The 23,064-nt window shown below is 35.0% G+C and overlaps 1 protein-coding gene across 2 annotated transcripts; it reads right to left on the reverse strand.

Moving 5' to 3' along the window:
* Nucleotides 1–314: 314 nt before the first annotated feature.
* On the reverse strand, nucleotides 315–15,018 carry LOC138317982 (lens fiber membrane intrinsic protein-like). 2 transcript variants are annotated; one of them, XM_069259985.1, is made up of 3 exons: nucleotides 14,477–15,018; nucleotides 1,789–1,935; nucleotides 315–1,428 (listed from the first exon to the last, which is right to left on the reverse strand). In XM_069259985.1, exons 1-3 carry the CDS (start codon nucleotides 14,688–14,690, stop codon nucleotides 1,283–1,285), a joined length of 507 nt encoding a protein of 168 aa, XP_069116086.1. In that variant the 5' UTR covers nucleotides 14,691–15,018; the 3' UTR covers nucleotides 315–1,282. The 2 variants fall into 2 exon arrangements, with proteins under 2 accessions (XP_069116086.1, XP_069116085.1); XM_069259984.1 differs by lacking the exon at nucleotides 14,477–15,018 and adding an exon at nucleotides 6,436–7,175.
* Between the last annotated feature and the right edge of the window lie 8,046 nt (nucleotides 15,019–23,064).

Genomic DNA, 23,064 nt, shown 5'->3' on the forward strand with positions numbered 1-23,064 from the left:
AGAAATGAGTGTAACATATGAAATTAAAGTATTGAAAAATATATTATATACAACTGATGGTTGCCATACGATCTGAAGAAAACCTCATCAATTTAGAGTGAAGAATCCATAGGAATATAAATGTCTGTTCATTTAAATTTTAATATAAACTTCTGATAAAAGTTGTTTGATTTTGTAGTTTTTATTTAAAATTGTTTATAATAAGAAAGAACAACATTACACAAGCAAACTATAGCTAAATAAATGTCATATTTGCAATATACATTTGAACAATTGAGCCATGCATTCACTCATAACGAAATACCAACCAGACATTAAATATATAATTATTAATACGTGTATTTTATAACATGATGAAGGTTACACGAGGGAAATAAATTCAGCAGGAGTTATCTTTCTTGCGATGTTTAAAAATGATTGTGTTTTCCGACATTAGAAGTCTTCGTATACGGGGATGGTCCCCCACCGAACAAAGGAAAGAACAACACTTAATTGCATTATCCAAACACGATTACAACGGCCATATACACATCTTGCTGCCTAAGACATTAGAACACATTTGATCTCAAAGTCACAATAAAAGTACACCAATCCAAGTTGATTGCTCAGATTTTCAAATTTTGAGAAATTGAAATTATCTGGCATTTATTGTAAATGAATTACAAAATTTACATTAATACTCAACACGCTCATTTCAATTCTTAGCATTTTTTCAGATGTGACTTTGACATCAATGCGAAAAGATAAAAGCACTTTGAGTAAAGAAAAATATATAAATCTATAAAAACATTGCATAAATATCGTTATAAACTTTTCATTCAGAAAAAAGGTATGTGTGACTCAAGAGGAAATAAAATGTCACGTTCACTGCATGTTCACCAAAAGAAAAGATGGCCATTAATCACGTGACATTCTAGTATATTATATAATAACTAGGGTTTAACTATACTTCTCTACAGTTATGCATCTTTCCTCCGTAGAAAATTAAAAGTGTCGGCGTTCAGTAATTAATTCCTGAAAAGATTAATCATAACCTTAAACATTTCGCATTCGGTAGTAAGTATGTGAGGTTTGGTCATGAAATGGTTGGCTAAAGGATAACATATAACCTCTTCCCGCCAAAAACAGTAGTCGTCCTCCATAGTTATGGAAAAAAACATCCGGGTCTTTAGACGTCTGCTTATGTGAGCAATAGTTTAACATCGACTCACGTATAAATTCAACCGATGGAGTAATCTTCTGTCTCTGGTTTCGAGAGGTAAAATAATTTGATACTTATATTTTATTTTATTTCTAAAACTTCCATGATTCCCGCCACAAAAGCCAAAATGGCTGCCGCAATAGCCAGGCCCATTGACCAGCCTATTTCATAACCGTAGTTATCGAACTTTGATGCAAAAATAGCAATGCCGATGATGATAAATCCAACTGTAAAATAAATAAATGAATGAAATTAAAAACAAACCTAATACCTTAGAAAAAAAACATTAATCGAAAATGGTTTATAATACATAAAGTAATACAATGTAATATTATGATATAATTCAATAATAGACTCTTTCAAAAGGAATGATATCTTTATAACAATCATCCAATTCGTTTAAGTCTTGTTTTCACACGTAACCTGAATACACATAAATTAATATTTGATAAAAGCCTTCATTGGAACACTCTTCATTCATTAAAACAATCGCCCCTAACAACACATTTCGACTCTTCTAAATCCATGACTAGACCAGTTCAATATGAAATTTTAGAGGGAAACACATATAACGTTATTGAACTCACCCGCAGCAAAGGTGAAGACGATAGTAGCTATAAGAGCATTCCTTCTTTTACAGGAGGCGACGAAGAAGTAGAGCAGGAGGAGGAAGGTGGCAACGACGATGCAGATGAGACCGAAGCATTCCATGGCCTGCGTAGCACGGTACCAATCTGTAACATAAAAGGTCAGGGTCACAGTAAAAGACAAATTATTTCTGCCATATGATATTTTGTCTGCAATCCCTCTAAGCACCGTTAGGTTGACTGACTTTGACTGTGTCAGATTGGCTTCCGTAAGGCCAACACTATGATGTTGTTTATACCTGTAATCAACTCTTCGTCTAATAGCCATTTAGTCCATTAATCATCGTGCAATAGTCGTGGTCGAAAGGCAATTTCGGTCTTCTATTTGTCTCAATACTGATCCTTAGGCGGCACAGACAATATCATGCTCGTCATTAGCCTACTCGATTGGCCTACTCTATGAAGTGTTAACAAAGTTTCCTCGCTGTCGGATTCAAAATAATAATAAAGAGTTGTTATTAGATCCAATTAAAATGTATTTGACATCAAAACAGAATATGTGTTCAAGCATTGTAACGGTAATAAACAACAAAAAGAATCGCTTGTCGAGGTTACAACCGGGGGCTTTCCTCAGGAATGTTCGAGGAATTCCATAGTTACGTCAGTCCCACACCATGTAAACACTTGTCCATCATTCGTACAATAAAATAAAAGTCGTGACTATGAAGAATTTAGTCTATATCGCGTACGTAGACCGATACATACATTACAAACATTCAGCAGCTCAGCAGTCATACCATGATTTGATCAACAGACTATTTCACAGTTACTTTCCTCGGTTGAAAATCAAATATGGCGGCTCGCTCCACTTCGGACCGCATCACTAACCTGACAACGATATATACCGGTAGTCGTTCCGCCTCGTTTATCTCAAATTTTAATAAAAATCGACGTTATTGATATATTATCAAATTGGGGAAAAAAACCCAGCAAAATTTGAAAATAATTTAAAGGTGTCATTGTTATATTTCAAATCAAACTGCAGCTATAACATTCAACAATCGGAACTATATCTTCGGTCATCCTGACTACCGTAGTTACCCAACTGTTACCCAACTTAGCAACCATCACCGTTTTAAACTTGACGTAAAAGTAGACTTATTTATGTAAATATAAAGATTGAACAGAATTTTTATTGCGTTAAAGGTGGTATGAACGCAATGGGATCCAGACATATTCTACATGTAGCGCGGAATATGTCTGTATCCCATTGCATTCATACCACCTTTAACGCAATCAAAACACTGTTCAATCTCTATCTGAAGGGAACAGTGATATTTGGCACACACTGTCATACCAGTAAGCGAAGATGTTATAGAAAATAGGCATAAAAAAGTCTAATGGTGTTTTGATTATTCTGGAACATTCTTCCGAAAGTAAAATTGTTCAAAAACATTCAATTTGTTTTCCCAATACAACTCTTTACTACCATTTGCATAAGAAAGTGTTTATTTTGTCAATGATGCCTCCTAAAAACACACAGTGTAATTACAAATAGGATTAGAAATTACCCACAAAAGGACACTTTTGACTCAACCATGAAATACGTTTCAAATGCTTTCCTTATTTATATTTCAAGTATGTTGTATGATTGTAACGTCGTGTGATATCTAAAATTTGCTATAATTGCTTTTCATCAATTTGGTGTTGATGCATCTAAGTTAATGATATGTAAAAAAAAATCAGTTTACGATTACATTTACTAATGATAGCATTGTGGACGATAAGATGATACTTCCATTTTTAGGAAAAAAAAAACTATAAAATATCATTGTGGACATTAAGATTACACTTCCATTTTTAGGAAAAGACTATAAAATATCATTGTGGACATTAAGATTACACTTCCATTTTTAGGAAAAGACTATAAAATATCGTTGTGGACATTAAGATTACACTTCCATTTTTAGGAAAAGACTATAAAATATCATTGTGGACAATTAGATGAAACTTCCATTTTTAGAGAAAGACTATGCGTAAATGCTGAAAATCTTTGGTATCACCGTGATAATTTCAATCTACCTGTGCCTGTTATTTATTTAAATGCTTACTTATAACTACAACATGATTTCTGCAGTAATATATAACAAGCCCCATTCCATATGGAATATAGTTGGAACTTTGTTTTGGTTTGAGTAGTTTAACATTCTACTAACAATAATGGTCATTTAAGAACGTTACAGGTTTAGGTGGCGGTGGAAAAAGCGGAGAAAAGCCATCGAACAGCGGTCAGTACCTGGTAACTACTCCACATGGGATTCGAACACGCGACCCAGAGGTGGAGGGCTTGTGGTAACCACTTGACCACCTTGGCCTCATGTGAAACTATAACATGGTTTTTCTTGTAATTCGTGTAACTTTGCATGTATGCTGTCCTCGGACATACAATGACAAAATATATGATATGTACAATGTAGGTTTGTTAAACAATTAAATTACTTATATGCTATACAATAGATAGTTGCATCCATCATTGCATTTTCTTCTCTTTTTACAACCAGCTAGAAACTAAATAAGGAAAAAAGAGAAAAGTCGTATAACTTTACATTATTTGCATGTACATGTAAATGTGATAATAGATGAGTTGCTGTGATCAAAGATATCTTGGCCTGGTTGTGGGATTTGATATGAATATAGCTCTTTGATAGCGAAAACCGAACTACTGATTCCGCAAAACGCTTACACATGTTGCAAGATACAGGAATGACTTTGAAAAGAGCGTTCAGTCGATAGGAAAAAGATAAACAATAGTAGCATTTCTTGTTACTGTAATTCAGTTACAATATGACTAGCTGGAGGACGGTTTTGCTGCATCTGTTAGGGATATCATAGTTTCAGTGTTAACAGACGGGATCAGTTAATGTTATGAATATTACCATGGGTTACATCGGCAAAATGTCTAAACAGCCATGTAAACTTCTCTTCGTGTACTGATTATACTGATATAAAATCACTTGCTTGTTTGTCAATTGCTGAAAGTTAAATGTGAATTGATATTGTTTATATTATAAAATGCATCAAAATGTATGTTACATTACTGTAAAAAGTATTTTATAATATACATATGTATATATCGCTGCTTTGCAAACCCCGTCGAGGACCTCTTTTTGGAGAATATGCATAAGGAATGTGTAAACATTACTTCCTGTCATTATTTGAGGATGTAAACACGCACATCATACGATAAGAGGTTCACCACGGGGTACTTACTTTTATTGCCCGTATGGTAAAAACACCTGTTTAATTACGTCATAACTCTTTAAAGAAGAAAACCACAGCAGTTTGCAGCATAGTTTTGCGGCAAGCAGCGATGATTGAATTTAATTACTAACACTCGAACAGTTGTCTCCTTAGCGTACTTGATAGAGTAGTGGCACCCAACAGAGAATTCCTGGAACTTTGTCAGTAAATAATTCCTGCATCGGTAAAACGTGGATTATTTTATAACTTTTCTTTAAATCAACAATACACTCCCACACCCTTACTTAGAAACATAAACCTACTTTGTGTCATCTTTCATAGCATTATTCTTTATTTGTATTTACAATCGTAATTCTTATATAGGTATGATTCCCCTCATCATTCCCATCTTCCTATTCTTTATCATTACCATACTTGTCTTTTTTTCATTTAATATCATAATATCCGTATCTTTTTTTAGTTTATTGTTGCTATTATTAAACATGTACCAGTAAATACGTTTATCAAATATTAGTGAACATTTTGAAGATTTATAAGTTTAAATATTGTTTGCAGATAGTTTTAAACCATTTTTTCATACATGTATCTGACCTTTAAATTGATCGATTTTTTTCATACCATTACGATAACAATTCAGACAATACCATGATATCACAATATAGACACTGACGTTGCGTATTGATTTGTTAAAAAATATACCTTGCTAAATCAATGTAATCGTACATTAAAACGTAGTTCGTTTTCTCACATAGTCTGAAAAATTAATTACAAGCATTGATATCAATATTGTTTTTAAATCCATCGGAGTTTACACATTTTTTTGTTTGTTTTCAAACGCTTTTCCATATCCCTTTGAAATTAAGAAATAGTGACATCATTTTAAGTAAAAGTTTTAAAAAAAGGAGGGTATATTCTCAAGATATGACGAGGCATGTTCAGTTAACTTAGGGCTAGTTTTACTCATCATATTATGTAATAGATCTATATTAGAAAGAGACGTTAATTTAGGAACAGAAATCAAAGTGTTTATCGCGAAGGCTCGGCGCTACTGAGGATAGAGCGGTTGTAGCTGAGATAAGACGAGGGCTTATCTATTTTCCGACAATTTCTATTGCCGAATAGTGTAGGCGTTCTTTTAAAATGATAGTGTATATCTAGATCATCCTTCAGATTGTGTAACTTTATTTTTATTACATTCGTTTGTAATGCATACCACTTATGAAGTCTATTCTTAGATATTCAAGAGCTTTTCTTATCAATCAAACATGCTTTTTCACTAGAATTCTGATGGTGACAAAAATATTTCAGAGAGTATGTTAAACGTTAATTCGGGAAAGCGAATATTCTACATCAAACGTATACAGACTACACCTGTCTTCTTCCTACCTGATCTCGTTATAACAATAGCATTGTTCCCTATGTTTGCTCGGATGGCCCCAACATCTTCGTATCGTGAACTGTACGTGTAGAATAAATATCTCCAGAGTCCATATTCACGCCTAGCGTCCTCCCGAAATGTCGCGAATATCCACACATCCGTAGAAAACCCAACAATAAACAAAACGGTAGACACAAGTTGTAAAACTATTCCGATCTTTAGCCACACCGTAACATGGTCGTACCATTTATGTGCCATTTTTCCACTTTAAAAGTTCCCAAAACGAGCAACAATTTTTGAATTTCAGCGATCTTAAAATCCTTCGGTATAATTGAACATCTACATTGCATGGAGCGCACTATCACAACTGTAGCATGCATCTAGTCAGAAAAATCCATCCTTTCCATTGGTAACGTTTTAATGAATGGTATCAGTACAAGTTGATATTTCCACGCGAAGATAATTAACTGTCAGATATAAATATAGCTTCCAGACGAAAATAAACACACGCTGATTCTTACATGTACGATGTATTACTGATATTATTCTGCATGGCCAATACAAGACATTATCCAGTGCGCAATTCTGTAGGGCTCCGTGCCGAAGTTTAAGGCGGCGATTCTCTGACAAACCTCAAGGTCTCTGTTCACTCTCATCCTTTTACTTAGGCGTTTAAAGTTTGAAAGCAGATAATGAAACGTAAGAAAGTTAGGGTATATTAAGAAGTAGCTTTTCCTATTTTTACTTCCATGGAATTGCACGAAGAGGCTACCAGTGGGGTTTTATAATTAAAGCTGTAAAATTGTCTCGGAAGCTAAGTAAAAACAACACTTCTTCATTGATATGTTTCTAACATATCGTAGGAATTGGTCATAAAGATAGCATTTGGAATACTTTTATCGACAAAGGAAGGACATCTTTTTCTAACCACCAAAAACTCCTATATGGAGCCTCCTGAACATCTAAACACTTTCTTGGCAACGGTTCATCTTTCAGAAATGTAATAGGTTACCTGAACGCGAGATTCGGCATCTGGGGCCATTACAGGGGAAATGGTCAAGCGAAATACGTAACACGATCCAGATGGTAGCTATGGACAGCAGTCTAGCTTCCGATAAACATTATCTTTGATACAGCACTACATCGTCATTCCTGTTTCCCTTGATATAGCAAAAATGCGTCCATCTCTTATTGCGAAGAGGTTTACGAATTTTTCACTTTTATCTTTCTTATTTTCAGGAATTTGAAAGCAATATGTCAAATAATATATTAAGTGATCGATTGTGCTATTTGAATATATGAATGATACTATTCAAATACGATATGTTTGAGGAGACGACGCTGATAAATTAAATTCGACGTAAACATCTTCAGAATTCGCATGGTATGGTTACATCTCCTTAAACACCTGCTGAAGTCGTTATATTTATGCCTTGTGTGTAGATCAACACTACCGTGCTTGGTAAATACACGGAGAACATTACATTAGTACAACAGGAAGTGTCATTTGAGGACGTGCCAGGATCCACAGTTCGTAAATACACAGCCATAACTACGGCTAGTACGTCACGGGTTTCAAACTTGCAACCAAGAGGTGGTAAAGTTAAAACATTGGTAAAGTTTGCTTTGTTTTGTATAGATAATTTTTTTATCAACAATTACCTCCCCTGTTTAGAATTACTAAGTGATAGGAGAGCAAGAAGAAAACTCAAATTACTACATAAGATGAAAACTCCTGATACTCCTAATTTTCTTTCGAATCTGTAACCTCCCACAGTTGGAGAAATATTCAATATGCTGTAAGAAACAATAACGACTTTTGTATTCCAACTTATCGACTCTCCTCCACTCTCAAGTCTCTCTTACCTTCTACTTTAAGAAACTGGAAGAATTTTAGATAATGATATCAAGGAATAACCAATCTCTTCCTTTAAGATTGTTCTTTCCTAACAAATAGTCTTTCATCGACCAATTAATTTTAGATATGGTAACAGAAAATTAAACATTTTTCACACCAGATTAAGGCACAAATGTAGTACTCTTAATGACGATCTTTTTCCGTACAAATACATGTATAGTCGAAAATTGTCGTTGTACAAACTGTGGAAAGCATTGTGAAAATGCTTATCATTATTTCTTAGAATGTCCTAATCATTTAGATGACCGTACAAAGTTAATTAGCGAACTTAATGAACAAAATGTGGAAATACACTTTAATTTGTGTTATAACTCGTGTTGTGTCTTGATAGATGTTAGCTCTAGTGAAAGAAGCCTATAAACCGGTTAATGCCATATAACCTCTATTTTCACAGACTGAACTTTCTCATAGAGTACTAACAACACCCCTCGATTATCTATATGTATCAGTAACCCGTCGGCGGCCTCTGCAATAACAACACGCCCTCTTGATAGATAAAAGCGAACTCCTCCCATTCATTACATCGAACAGCTACATTGTTGGTTTCATCAACGTGGTGTAGATGTTAGAATGACTTCTAGGACTTTACTTAATCTTTGTTTTTTGCATAAAGAGGGATTGTGACGCCATGTGTTTCTGAGCGTAACGTCATATTTAAAAAAAGAAGACGTTAATTTCAGTCCAAACTAATGACGTCACAATCGAAACCTTTCCACAAGGGAGATAAATCAGTAATATGTTAAGATAGAAAATTTCAGTAACATCATAAAGGTAATCAAATGGTAGTGTTATCGTCAGAATGGCTGATGCAAGATGCACACATATATAACGATTTAAATGAGGCGTTCTACATGTATCAAATTGAAATCGACGATAACATGTCGATTATTACAATCATTTACGTGGCATTTTATGATGACTCTCTGAAGACTGCTATGTTAATCTTAAACCAATGATAAATTAAGAAATGTATTAAATTTGCTTTTGTATTTATTAAATTTGTTTATGTATTTACATTTATTTTCAATATGATATACATGCCATTTACTGAGGAATATCATAATAATATTGAGGAATGTCATTTACTATGGAATGTCATACACTTAAACTAATGATAAATTAAGAAATGTATCAAATTTGTATTTATATTTAATGATTTATTTATTTATTTCAATGTATTTTACAATATAATATACATAATACACACGTTCTAAGGAATGCCATATACTGAGGAATGTCATAATAATATTGAGTAATATCATATACTATGGAATGTCATATACTATAAGGAATGTCATATACTAAGGAATTTCATATACTATACAATTATCGACTTATTTTCAGGTGGATACGGTGAGTTATCAACCCGAGTAAGTGATATATCCCGAGGCCGTAGGCCGAGGGTTATATCATTTTCGAGGGTTGATAACTCACCGTATCCACCTGAAAATAGGTCGATAACTGTTTTATTATATGACATTTACAGGATATTAACCCGGTTCTTCAAAAAGACTTAACTACAATAAACAGGATGATATTTGCAAATGTTCCTTTTACAAAACTTGCTGCCTTCCGCCAAATATGTTGCCGACTATTTATAATGACGTCACAATAGATTAATCCGACATCTTTGAATAAGGAAACTCCCGTAACGCTATATTTGGGTACGACTCGACGTCAAAAGTGATTATGACGTCACATCTAAAGGGAGTTTCTCTCGATCTATTTTTGACACAGGTTACTGGACTCGCGAGAGGTATCTAGACTGAGTCCAGTAACCTCGCGTGCTTTTTGCCGATATCGCAGTTGATGAATACTTCTGAGAAACGTATCGGCCAATCAAAATGCAGCAAAAACACCAGTCATATAATAATGAGGAATATCATATACTGAGGAATGTCTTACACTAAGGAATATCATATACAGAGGAATGTCTTATGCAAAGGAATGTCATATACTAAGGAATATCATATACTAAGAAATTTCATACACAGAGGAGTGTCATATACTTAGAAATTTCATATACAAAGGAATGTCATATACAAAGGAATGTCACGTACTGAAAATGTCATACACTAAGGAATATCATATACAGAGGAATGTCATATACTGAGGAATGTCATATACTGAGGAATGTCATACACTAAGGAATATCATATAGTAAGGAATGTCATATACTGAAAATGTCATACACTAGGAATGTCATATACTGAGAAATATCATATTCAGAGGAAGGTCATATGCAAAGGAATGTCATATACTGAGGAATGTCATATACTGAGGAATGTCATATACTGAGGAATATCATATACTTCAGAATGTCATATACTGAGGAATGTCATATACTGAGGAATGTCATATACTGAGGAATATCATATACAGAGGAATGTCATATACTGAGGAATATCATATACTAAGGAATGTCATATAATGAGGAATATCATATACTAAGGAATGTCATATAATGAGGAATGTCTGATAGAAAGACTGAGGAATATTTCTATATACGGAGGAATGTTTGAAGCATTTCCTCTATGTACTTTACTCTGGAATGTCCGATAGTCAGAACCATAGTCAGCGCTTGTCTGTAAAATATTGTAAATGTTTATAACTTTCATTATACGTGATTGTCAATGTAATACCACGAGACTAATGATCAATAAAGGGAAATAACGACGAAAACAAAATGTCAGTGAGCTAGACATTCCTGACTACAAAATTAGACATTATCTCGATGACTCGTGGACCGTGTAGACGTTAGCATGTACTAAAACAGCTGGTTATAACTATAGTGATAGGTCCATAAAAAACGACATCAAAGTTCCGAAAACAATGTAAGCGACACATTGATTTTTAGTCATGTTAATCTTGAAGAGTGTACTTATTTGCAGATCAAAGAACATATCAATTTTATTATTAAAAATTACATACACTTTATCTATTCAGATGTACGAGTTGAAAATTTCGTTATATATACAATGTATGTGTGAAGTTTAATAATGATATTCAAAGGAACGAACAAGAAAACAATAGTCAATAAATGAGATAATCACTGGATGATGAAAAACCCGGTACAGTAAGTGATGCGCACTAAATCGGCTATTTGTTCCAGATACATCATGTATATTACGATATGTTGGTACATTACGTAGGTCTGAATAGCAATTTCTGGCACAAAGATCCTACATAAACAGAAACACCGCATACCAAACAGTTAATATCTCGCATCAGCAGCACGTCGGCCAGGAAATGTTGCTGAGATTGACAAGGCTGTTGTCCTGATTACACAGCGGGTGTCGGAGAACTCCGTATAAAACATAGTCCCTCTTTATTATAACTTATAAAATGAGACAATTTGTACAGTTTTAATTCAACAATTCCATTTTCTATCCACAAATCACTGTATCACATGACATATAAGTTGTATATATAAATGTCCGTTGTTTTCTAGGTTGCTGTAAAACCACGAATAAAAAACAACAATATTCTTTTGATATAAATGTCACTATTACTGCATCGGCAAACCACGAATATTTCTATCCACGAAATTTAACCAAAAACGAAAGTACTCACGAATATTACATGTTACATATTATATTTATTGGCTTAATAAATGGTGTCCTCGTCTAATGTTGTTCATAATGGTGTAGCTATTTCTAACATTGTTTTTTACTTACAGGTACTACGGCGTTAACATTTGTCAGAAAAAAGCAATGTTAAGTTATTCGGTATTCAAAATAACAAAGAAATGTCTAGCTTTACTTTTCCCGCCAAAGGAAAAATTAGACAGCTATTCGTTATTGAAACGTCACCTTTTCTTACTGGATGCCGCAAAATTAAAACTAGTCCTTCGAATTTCGAATGATTGTGAACACCAGATTAAATTACACTATATACGGATTACCTACCAGTAGCATGTGATGATAATTTCCGCTTGTTTATGATTGTATCATGGTATGTGTACACAAATATAGCACAGTCACACTGGAGAATACTTCATATGCGGTTATTTAATTTTTTCGCGATTTTAACGTAAAATAGAGAAATTAAATTTATGCGGTTTTAATATTTTGCTATTTGGCTTTCAGGGTTTATATGATTCAACCATTGCTCACTACTTTTGCTGATCAAATTTACGCGATCATAGCAATGTTCCGCGAAATCACAAAAATATCACCCCGCGAAAATAACGGTGCTGCCAAAAGCAACTTGCATCTGGGTCCAGTGTCATGAATATTCCTGAACATAGGAATCCCTTAACTTAAAATTCTCCATAGGAAAGCATTACAGATTTTAAGGAAGGCTCCTTAACTTAAGTTGTTTTCTTAAATTCTGTAATGCTTTTTTATGGGTAATTTTAAGTTAAGGAATGTTCATAAAACTGTGCCCTGATATAGATATTATACAAACATGAACATTAAACGTACAGCTGTAAACTGGGATGAAATCGATCACAAATGTAAAAATACATAAATATTCAAGGTTGTTGTCAAATTACTCTTGGCGATATTAGAACTATCTGCAATAGCCTGACATCCATCACGAGTGAACCAATACCCTGTCATTTTCATATAACATTATGCTCAGCTCACAAACTTATCAATAAATTTGGTTGCTTAACCGTGGTTTCAATATTAAGTACTCTGCTATTCCATTACAATGAGTCTGTATCATGATTATTTTGAATGAGAGTGTGTCTTTAGTATTCTTTAAACGCTACATTCGCTTGCTAAACCTTCTTGAACACCTTTGCGCTGAAGGATTCTTATAAACTATACACCTGGTTGATGTCGAGAGGAGGATATTTTCGCGATCTCACGGAAGAGAATTATGATCGCGAAGATTTGAGAAGTTGACTTATATACATCTTGAGAGCCAGATCGTTAACATTTTACAGTGTTACGATTTAATGTTCTTGTTTTTACTTTAAAAAACGCGAAAATTTTGACCCGCGTTAAAAGCCCATTATTCGGTATCCTCCAGTATTAAATGTCTGTTTTGTGATTATCTGTTCCATGTCTATTGTTCCCTTTGTTGTTTATGACTGATGACCAGTGCACATTTCACTATCGGTCTAACTGAAAACATGGATTCGTTTACATCAAGTGGATGACAGTTGTCCATGTTTTTTTCTGAAACTTTTTAAAGTAAATGCCTACTGTGTTTATATGATAAGTAGAATATTTATGTGTACACATGCCAGCAGAAAGTCTTCAGTCTTGATGGCCACCTGCTGTGGCACACAACATATGTCCGTGCTCTGTTGTATCAACTCTCTTTACAACGCCACTTCTATCTGTCATACACGCCAAAAGGTGGATTTTTAATCATTGTCATAAGAGCAGAGGCTGTCCAAAGTCTTTCTAAGAATTTTATGCTGATGAACCAGCGCAAATTAGTTTCACGCATGCATACACATTGTAAATCGAGAAGTAGTGTAGTATATACTACTTATGAAAATAACTATCTTAAATAAGACATGAAGATATACCATATTACGATGCAGAAATATTTAGTTTTGTTTTGCCTGATGTCATATCAATATTCAATTTCATTTGTGGACGGTATTCCTTGCATGGGACGTGTTGTGGATCCTTTGTTTTGTTATTAGAGAAACAGTGGGTACCTCTGTGTTCTGCCGAGCAACACAGCCTATACAGTCACATAAACCGGTAATGGGCAAATCAGTCGTTCCACTCTTTTTATGCCGAACAGCAACTACCACTTTACCACTTGTACAATTCTTAGTGTGTCTCCGTAAGTTGACCGAACTCGTAGAAGAAAAATCTTCAATTCAATGGTAATACATGAATGACATACTGAGACCAATACTTATCTTTATCATAATCTATTGTAGAACGTAGTATATTTTTTATAAATATCCATCAAACACCCAGTCTAAGGTCAGGGTCGCTTTTTTGCAAATAAATTGTAGGTCAAGGACAAATTTTAAGTATAATGACGAGAAATGCAGCAATACATTTCACGTATAATAACTCACCAGTGATTATGTTTTCACCTTTAAAATTATACTGGTGTGATGTGATTACATTATTATCAAGAAATCATTACCAAATTAGGCCAAACATAAACCGCCGATTTTCTTTATTTAATCAAAGAAAGCGCCCTACCTGCCATGGACCGGTTGGGGTTGACGTCCCCTGACAAGCACCCACGACCGCTACAGTCCTTGAACTCCCACAGTCCCTGACTTCTGTCGTAGTTATATGCCGTGTAGACCATCCACCCGGTGGTCGCAAAGGCGATGACAAACAATAGTAATCCCAAACACAGACAAATCAGTGCGATCTTCATCCATGTCGAAGACGTGTTCCACCCGGCCATCTTTCAGCGTTAGTTGTAACTAAACTGTGGCGATTTAACCAACAAAGGTTGCGACGCGACTTTTGAGAAAAATAAAATTCCACCTAGCTCAACACGGAAAAAGCTAAGAGAGAGAGGGGCAACGCCCTATAGAGCGATGGAGATGTGTGGAGTTATTTATAGGATACACACGAGGAACATAGATCCTACCGGTATATGTTGTCCAAGTTTGAGGATAGTGCCAAGCGCACACACTTCTCTCGCAGTGTAGACTGTACGTAAAGTTTGTACAGGGAGGAAAACGCATGACCTCACGCCAATGAAACTAAATACGTCTTCACGCGCATGCGAATTGATGAATATCCCAGGGACGCGAACTCAGAGGGAGTTGTACTAATACGAGGGTTACCATGACAACCACTGTCCGACATATATCAATTTTGTTTATGAAGTAAGTGGCTGTCGCGTTAAGCGATTCTCACCATACGTACGGAGCACCTCTAGGATATAGTTTTTTTCTAGTATGAAACGTATAAAAATGAAGTTGCGGGAGCGAAAACAAAACATCTTGAGGATAAAAATCCTGAAGGTCATTTGAATTGTTTTATATGTTATCGATATAGAGGTTAATTGTATTGAGTTTACATATTTGTCATGTTTGCTGATTTTTACGAGCTGTGTAGTATATTAATTAAAGAATATGACTTTTTTATGCGAGGCATTGGTTTATATATAATGTTAGGTTTCAAAATTACTGAAGAGTAAGAGTTTATTCGAGTAAGTGGGCATATACATGAGCCTTATGATTCATAATGTATATCTATCAATCTAATATGTTGTTCCGAAGACAATACATTTCGCGAGCGATTTACTTAAGAAACTGTAAATCTAGTTTCGGTTTGATATTAGCTAGAGCTAGTTCAGTTTAGATGACTAGTTTAAGTAGCAAAGATTGTGTAAATTTTAAGCATCCGCTGTCTTAATTGTTTGTTCGATCGCGAAAACACGGAACATTAATAAATGGAGCACTAATTAACTAGTCTCAATATTTCTCGTTTACTTTCCATAAGTGGAATCTCATTTCTGATCGTGAATCTGTTTGTACATATGAACGCCCACTGCTTTTCTGAATCTCTCTCATTCAATCTGATTAAAACACAGATCCTTATAACCACTCCGTTCAATAGAGGATCTGACAATATCCAATAAGGGGTCACGTCCAGATGACCTTTATACCACGTGTACTTCAGAGCAAATGCAGTTTCTACACCTTACAACATTAATTGAAAATGTCTTTTCGCCCCAGTATACATATACAATAAGCTTTGTTGTGCACTTCGGGCGAGATGGCTACATAAAAGAAAATAATTGGGACAGCTTTTTCAAACTATTTCGTCCCCAGTCAAGATTCTGGCAGTGCCAATTTGATTGGCCATTTCAAAAGGTCATCATGACGTGACCCCTAATGGGATGTTCTCAAATCCTCTTATCAAACGTAGTGATAATAAGGATTTGTATTTTAATCAGATTGCTCTCTCATTCTGATTCAATCTGTCCGTGCACAAATCGCCAACACTGGGATTTTCCATAATATACATGTATTATAATAAAGTGATAAAGTGATTTGTGTCAATCGCGACGATCATTTCCGAATACCTAATGGTAGTTCCAGTGGACATTTAACGATAACCTGCATTGTTTGAGACACAAATATAGTAAGTTCTGTATTAAATATGGCCTCGGACGTTCAAAATATCGGCGTTTTTTATTATGCTAAATCATGCTAAAAAGATAAGTAATAATCTGTATGAGTCACTTTCGTGATTAGCTGTAATACCAATGTTTTAGTTTCAAACATGTGCGACGTAATCTTTTACATTTACGAATACTATTTACACCGAGAAAAATCAATCAATTCTAGTTACTTTAAACGTGTTAACTGAATTATGGCATTACATATTATCATGTGTCAGATCTTGGTAAAAGTTTAACAAAATTTAAGAGTAAATTTCAGGCAAGGAATATACTTAATTGTTCACCTATTTCGTTATCATCATATTACTCAGACATTGATTTTTTTTGTATCAAACCATGTTCATTATTGCACATTGTTGTGTATGTTACATCATTCTCCTATACATAATACATGTGTACGTTGGAAATGTTCCTCCCACACAAACCGTATACACTGTGGTGTCGGCGGGGGCGTTTCTTTTAATGAAGTTGCTGCTGGCAATAGTGGTATTACATACGATTACTCATACTTGTAATGTCGTTTTGTAAACGCCCGAAGCGAAGCTTTATCATTACATTTTTCCGTATGATAGCATCGAATAGTTATGTTATATCACTATATATTAGTTATGTTATCTAATCAATTTATTATGCAATATCATTATTATGCAATATCATCATAAAGTTATATGTTACAACGTCAATTTATTACATGTATGTAATATCATGTTATATCATCGTTTAATTATGCAATAGCACAATATTATTATATTATATCATCATTATATCACCATATAGTTATGTTATAACGTCAATTAGGTATGTATTAGCATAATATAGTTATATTATATCACCACAGAGTTATATGATATCATAATAGAGTTATATTATCAGACTCTTTCATATGTGGATATGAAGGATAGGGATATTCTACCCGAGGGTCACAAAATGTAGTAAAATCCGAGGTTTGCCGAGGGTTTTGCAACATTTTGTGATCCCGAGGGTAGAATATCCCTATCCTTCATATCCACTTATGAAAGAGTATTTTTCTCTCATACCTCGACGTTTTATTGTAATTTTACAACTATTATATCCCGCCATTTTCAAATAAATTCGAAGAAATTCACGATGGGAGTCAATTTTCCATACAAGAAAAATTACGTGATACTTTCAACACAAATTCCGTTGTTTGCATCTATTATAGTAAAACCAGTCATATTTGTGGTAAAAATGTTAAAATTTTACCGAGGAAATAGAGATTTTGTTGACGTCACGAGGCTTTATTGCATGGGTAGCCATGCAATACAGCCTCAGGAGACATGAGTGTTTTGCCCTGGACCAGCCAATATTACACGTGTAGGTATGAAAGAAAATAGCATCATTTAAGCAATAAACAGTTACCAAATTGTAGTATATAGTCAATATGAATACAATTTGGGTGACAGATAAATTGAATGTCGCCCGTTAGGGCGACATGATTATTTATCTGTCATCCAAATTGTATTCATATTGACTATATACTACAATTTGGTAACTGTTTATTGCTTATATTTACATTCAACTATTTTTTGAAGAAACGTCGTTAATAATGCGTTTAAATTTGCCGCTCGTCACATCGCTGACGTCAGCAGATACAACTACCGGAACAGCAGATCTTTTCCAGATATAATATAGTTCCCCATGGTATCATAAATAAAATAATCAAAAATGCATTTTATACCACATCAAACTTTATTTTAGCAATAATACCTAAAAATCTACAAAATAACATACACTTTTAAAATATCTAAACATTTTATCTCTTGATGTGACAGTTAATATCGCGCAATGTAGATACCCTTCTATAGTAGTGATGTGGTTCCAAATCAGCGCTCGGGGAAGGACGCTGCTGAGGTGATTCATCTGATGATGGAATTCTATTCCGCGTGAGACTAAGTGATTTATTTAAACCACATATTTTTACGTAGGATAATGGGATTTTGTGCCACTAGAAAGGTAAGATGCAATCTTATTTAAATCTGACTTTTCTATGATAGTTTTGTAGGATATTGAGTGTGCCTGGTTTCGCTTTTATGAACTCTTTATGTTTCTATCAGTCTGTCAGATATCTGTCGATATTAATCAATGAGTTCTTGTGATAAAGTTGGTTCTCATTAGTACTGTCGTCGTTTTTATTCGGTCTAGCCTAGCTTAGCTTCGGCATAATACCATGCCGAGCGCCTCCCCCAAGACATACGCAGTGATGTAGAGTCTAGTGTACTCAGTAAGGGTTATCCCCCTTTAATCATCAAAATTCACAACACTACAATTTAATTTCTGTTTTCGGAAGGTACGTCACTATTGCTGAGTACATTTTTATGCTGTGTAAAGCTTAAACGATGTGATTGTTCTTAAATTAAGTTGAACATTCCATCAGTTTAAGCTGAGTTTATCTCGAAATTACACGGTGTAATTCTACTTCAAACAGTCAAAAGCTTACCATGCCAGGTACCTTGAAAAACTCTCAACTCAAGCCCCATGCTGTATTTCTCCTTGTGTTTTCCAATCAAAGTAGACTAGTTTTTAATTTCCTCCAGTGTTCTTGACACAGTAGCAGACGACGTTCTAAGACGCTGGACGATGTTTTATGACGTTTTAATTAATTTGGTATTTGGAAAGCGTCCAAATAGTAATCACTGCAATTTTAAATGTTTTCGTCTTGATTTTCATTTTAATTTCATTACTGTAATGCTAACATTTTTAGGTCATCTGACCCGAAGGGTCAGGATGACCTATTGTCATCATGCACCGTCCGTCGTCGTGCGCCGTGCGCCGTCCGCCGTGCGCCGTGCGTAAACTTTTTATTCAAACGACTTCTTCTCAAGAACCAGAAGGCCCAGGGTACTCATATTTGGCGTGTAGGTTGCTGGGATGGAGGGCTACCAAGTTTGTTCAAATGAATGACCTTGACCTTCATTCAAGGTCACAGGGGTCAAAAAGGCTAAAAATTTTAAACAACTTCTTCTCAAGAACCAGAAGGCCCAGGGTACTGATATTTGCCCTGTAGGATGCTGGGATGAAGGGCTACCAAGTTTGTTCGAATAAATGACCTTGACCTTCATTCAAGGTCACGAGGGTCAAATAGGCTAAAATCCTTTAAACAACTTCTTGTGAATAACTAAGAGGCCTAGAGACCTGATATTAGGCCTGTGGCATGCTGGGATGAAGGGCTACCAAGTTTGTTCAAATAAATGACCTTGACCTTCATTCGAGGCCACAAGGGTCAAATAGGCTAAAATCTTTAAACAACTTCTTCTCAAGAACCAGAAGGCCCAGGGTACTGATATTTGCCCTGTAGGATGCTGGGATGAAGGGCTACCAAGTTTGTTCAAATAAATGACCTTGACCTTCATTCAAGGTCACAGGGGTCAAATAGGCTAAAATCCTTTAAATAACTTCTTGTGAATAACTAAGAGGCCTAGAGACCTGATATTAGGCCTGTGGCATGCTGGGATGAAGGGCTACTAAGTTTGTTCAAATAAATGACCTTGACCTTCATTCAAGGTCTCGAGGGTCAAATAGGCTAAAATCTTTAAACAACTTCTTCTCAAGAACCAGAAGGCCCAGGGTACTGATATTGGGCCTGTGACATGCTTGGATGAAGGGCTACCAAGTTTGTTCAAATGAATGACCTTGACCTTCAATCAAGGTCACAGGGGTCAAAAAGGCTAAAATCCTTTAAATAACTTCTTGTGAATAACTAAGAGGCCTACAGACCTGATATTAGGCCTGTGGCATGCTGTTATGAAGGGCTACCAAGTTTGTTCAAATAACTGACCTTGACCTTCATTCAAGGTCACGAGGGTCAAATAGGCTAAAATCTTTAAACAACTTCTTCTCAAGAACCAGAAGGCCCAGGGTACTGATATTTGCCCTGTAGGATGCTGGGATGAAGGGCTACCAAGTTTGTTCAAATAAATGACCTTGACCTTCATTCAAGGTCACGAGGGTCAAATAGGCTAAAATCTTTAAACGACTTCTTCTCAAGAATCAGAAGGCCCAGGGTACTGATATTGGGACTGTGACATGCTTGGATGAAGGGCTACCAAGTTTGTTCGAATAAATGACCTTGACCTTTATTCAAGGTCACAGGGGTCAAATAGGCTAAAATCCTTTAAACAACTGCTTGTGAATAACTAAGAGGCCTAGAGACCTGATATTAGGCCTGTGGCATGCTGGGATGAAGGGCTACCAAGTTTGTTCAAATAAATGACCTTGACCTTCATTCAAGGTCACGAGGGTCAAAAAGGCTAAAATCTTTAAACAACTTCTTCTCAAGAACCAGAAGGCCCAGGGTACTGATATTTGCCCTGTAGGATGCTGGGATGAAGGGCTACCAAGTTAGTTCAAATAAATGACCTTGACCTTCATTCAAGGTCACGAGGGTCAAATAGGCTAAAATCTTTAAACGACTTCTTCTCAAGAACCAGAAGGCCCAGGGTACTGATATTGGGACTGTGACATGCTTGGATGAAGGGCTACCAAGTTTGTTCAAATGAATGACCTTAACCTTCATTCAAGGTCACGGGGGTCAAAAAGGCTAAAATCTTTAAACGACTTCTTCTCAAGAACCAGAAGGCCCAGGGTACTGATATTTGGCCTGTAGGATGCTGGGATGAAGGGCTACCAAGTTAGTTCAAATAAATGACCTTGACCTTCATTCAAGGTCACAGGGGTCAAATAGGCTAAAATCATTTAAACAAATTCTTGTGAATAACTATGAGGCCTAGAGACCTGATATTAGGCCTGTGGCATGCTGGGATGAAGGGCTACCAAGTTTGTCCAAATGAATGACCTTGATCTTCATTCAAGGTCACAGGGGTCAAATAGGCTAAAATCCTTTAAATGAATTCTTCTTAAGAACCAGAAGGCCCAGGGTACTGATATTGGGCATGTAGCATGCTGGGATGAAGGACTACCAAGTTTGTTCAAATGAATTACCTTGACCTTCAATCAAGGTCACAGTGGTCAAATAGGCTAAAATCTTTAAACGATTATGTTGTATTGTACTAATAGTCAGATGACCGTTAAGGCCCATGGGCCTCTTGTTTATTTAAAGTTTAATTATTTCGAATACAAATCCTATGTGATGATAGGCTACTAGCTTTGTTTATTGTTTACTGGCGGCCATGTTTGTTTACATTGTTTGTATTCCTACACAGAGACCTCATCACTGTAAATTGCAGACATACTCTCATATACTACAATTTGGTATACTAGTGTTATATAGGCGAATGCAACATGGAATGTAAATATATAGCTATATTATATCATAATTAATAGAGTTATATCAATGCATTATATAGTATTATAACAACATCATATAGTTATATAATATCATCATATAGTTATATTATATCATAATAGAGTTATACCATTGCATCATATAGTTATATGAAATCACCATTTAGTATTATAATACCATAATAGAGTTATATTATATCTTTATATAATTCAATTTCATATGTTACATTCAATTCTATTGGTAAGAAATTTGAGGTTATCTTTCCATAGACCGAAAGAATTGTTCCTCAAGTATTATGACGTTTTATTTGAAAAATAAGTAAAAGCACTGAATTTAATAGTTAGTACCTGACTGAGTTATATTATTAAATAATAATTATTATTATTAAACAAGAGGTCCAGGGGCCTTAAAAGTCACCTGATGTTTGATACAAAATTATTATGTAATTTACTAGTCAACTGATGTCTTTTGTTCACGAAATAGGAACATTAATCTAATAGGTCTACATTAAGCTTGGTGCATATCTACTCACATTACCTTATTCACAAGGTTCAATAATTATTATTGCAAAGGGCAATAGCTCCGTAAATAAGTTAAGGTCGAATCAAGCTGGTTTTCAAACTTGTTCGAGATAGTTCCAATCCAGATGCAAAGTTTCATTAAGCTCTAATTATATTTACTCAAGTTATCATGTTCACAAAATTCAACTTCGTAAGTTATGATCTAATCAGATCGCTTTTCGAATTTGGCTGAAATCCTTCCAATTTTAGTCTAAATACAAAATTTCATTAAGCTGAGTGCATATTTATTCAAGTTATTGTATTTACAATGTCTAATTATAATTATGAATGCAAAGGTCAATAAATCCGTAAGTTATCGTCGAATCAAGTTTTCGAACTCATCCGAGATTGATCTGTTAGTCTACACACAAAGTTTGATTGAGCTTGGTTTATATTTACTAACGTTATCGCTTTGAGAAGGTCCAATAATAATTGTCAGTGCAAAGGGCAATAACTCTGTAAATTACTGTCGAATCAGGCCGATTTTCGAACTCATCCAAGATCTTTCCAATGTTAGTCTACATATAAAGTGTCATTAAGCTTGGCGCATATTTACTCAATTGATCGTGTTCACAATGTCAAATAATAATTATTAGTGCAAAAGGCAATAACTCCGTATATTACCGTCGAATCGTCCAAGATCTTTCCAATGTTAGTCTAAATACAAAGTTTCATTAAGCTCGGTTTATATTTAGTCAAGTTATTGTGTTCACAAGGTCCAACAACTTTTTAGTGGAAAGGGCAATAACTCCATAATTTACTGTCGAATCGGCTGATTTTCGTTCTCGTCCAAGATTGTTCAAAAGTTAGTATACAC

This window comes from Argopecten irradians, chromosome 3 (assembly GCF_041381155.1).
Source record: "Argopecten irradians isolate NY chromosome 3, Ai_NY, whole genome shotgun sequence".
NCBI classification, from domain to species: Eukaryota; Metazoa; Mollusca; class Bivalvia; order Pectinida; family Pectinidae; genus Argopecten; species Argopecten irradians.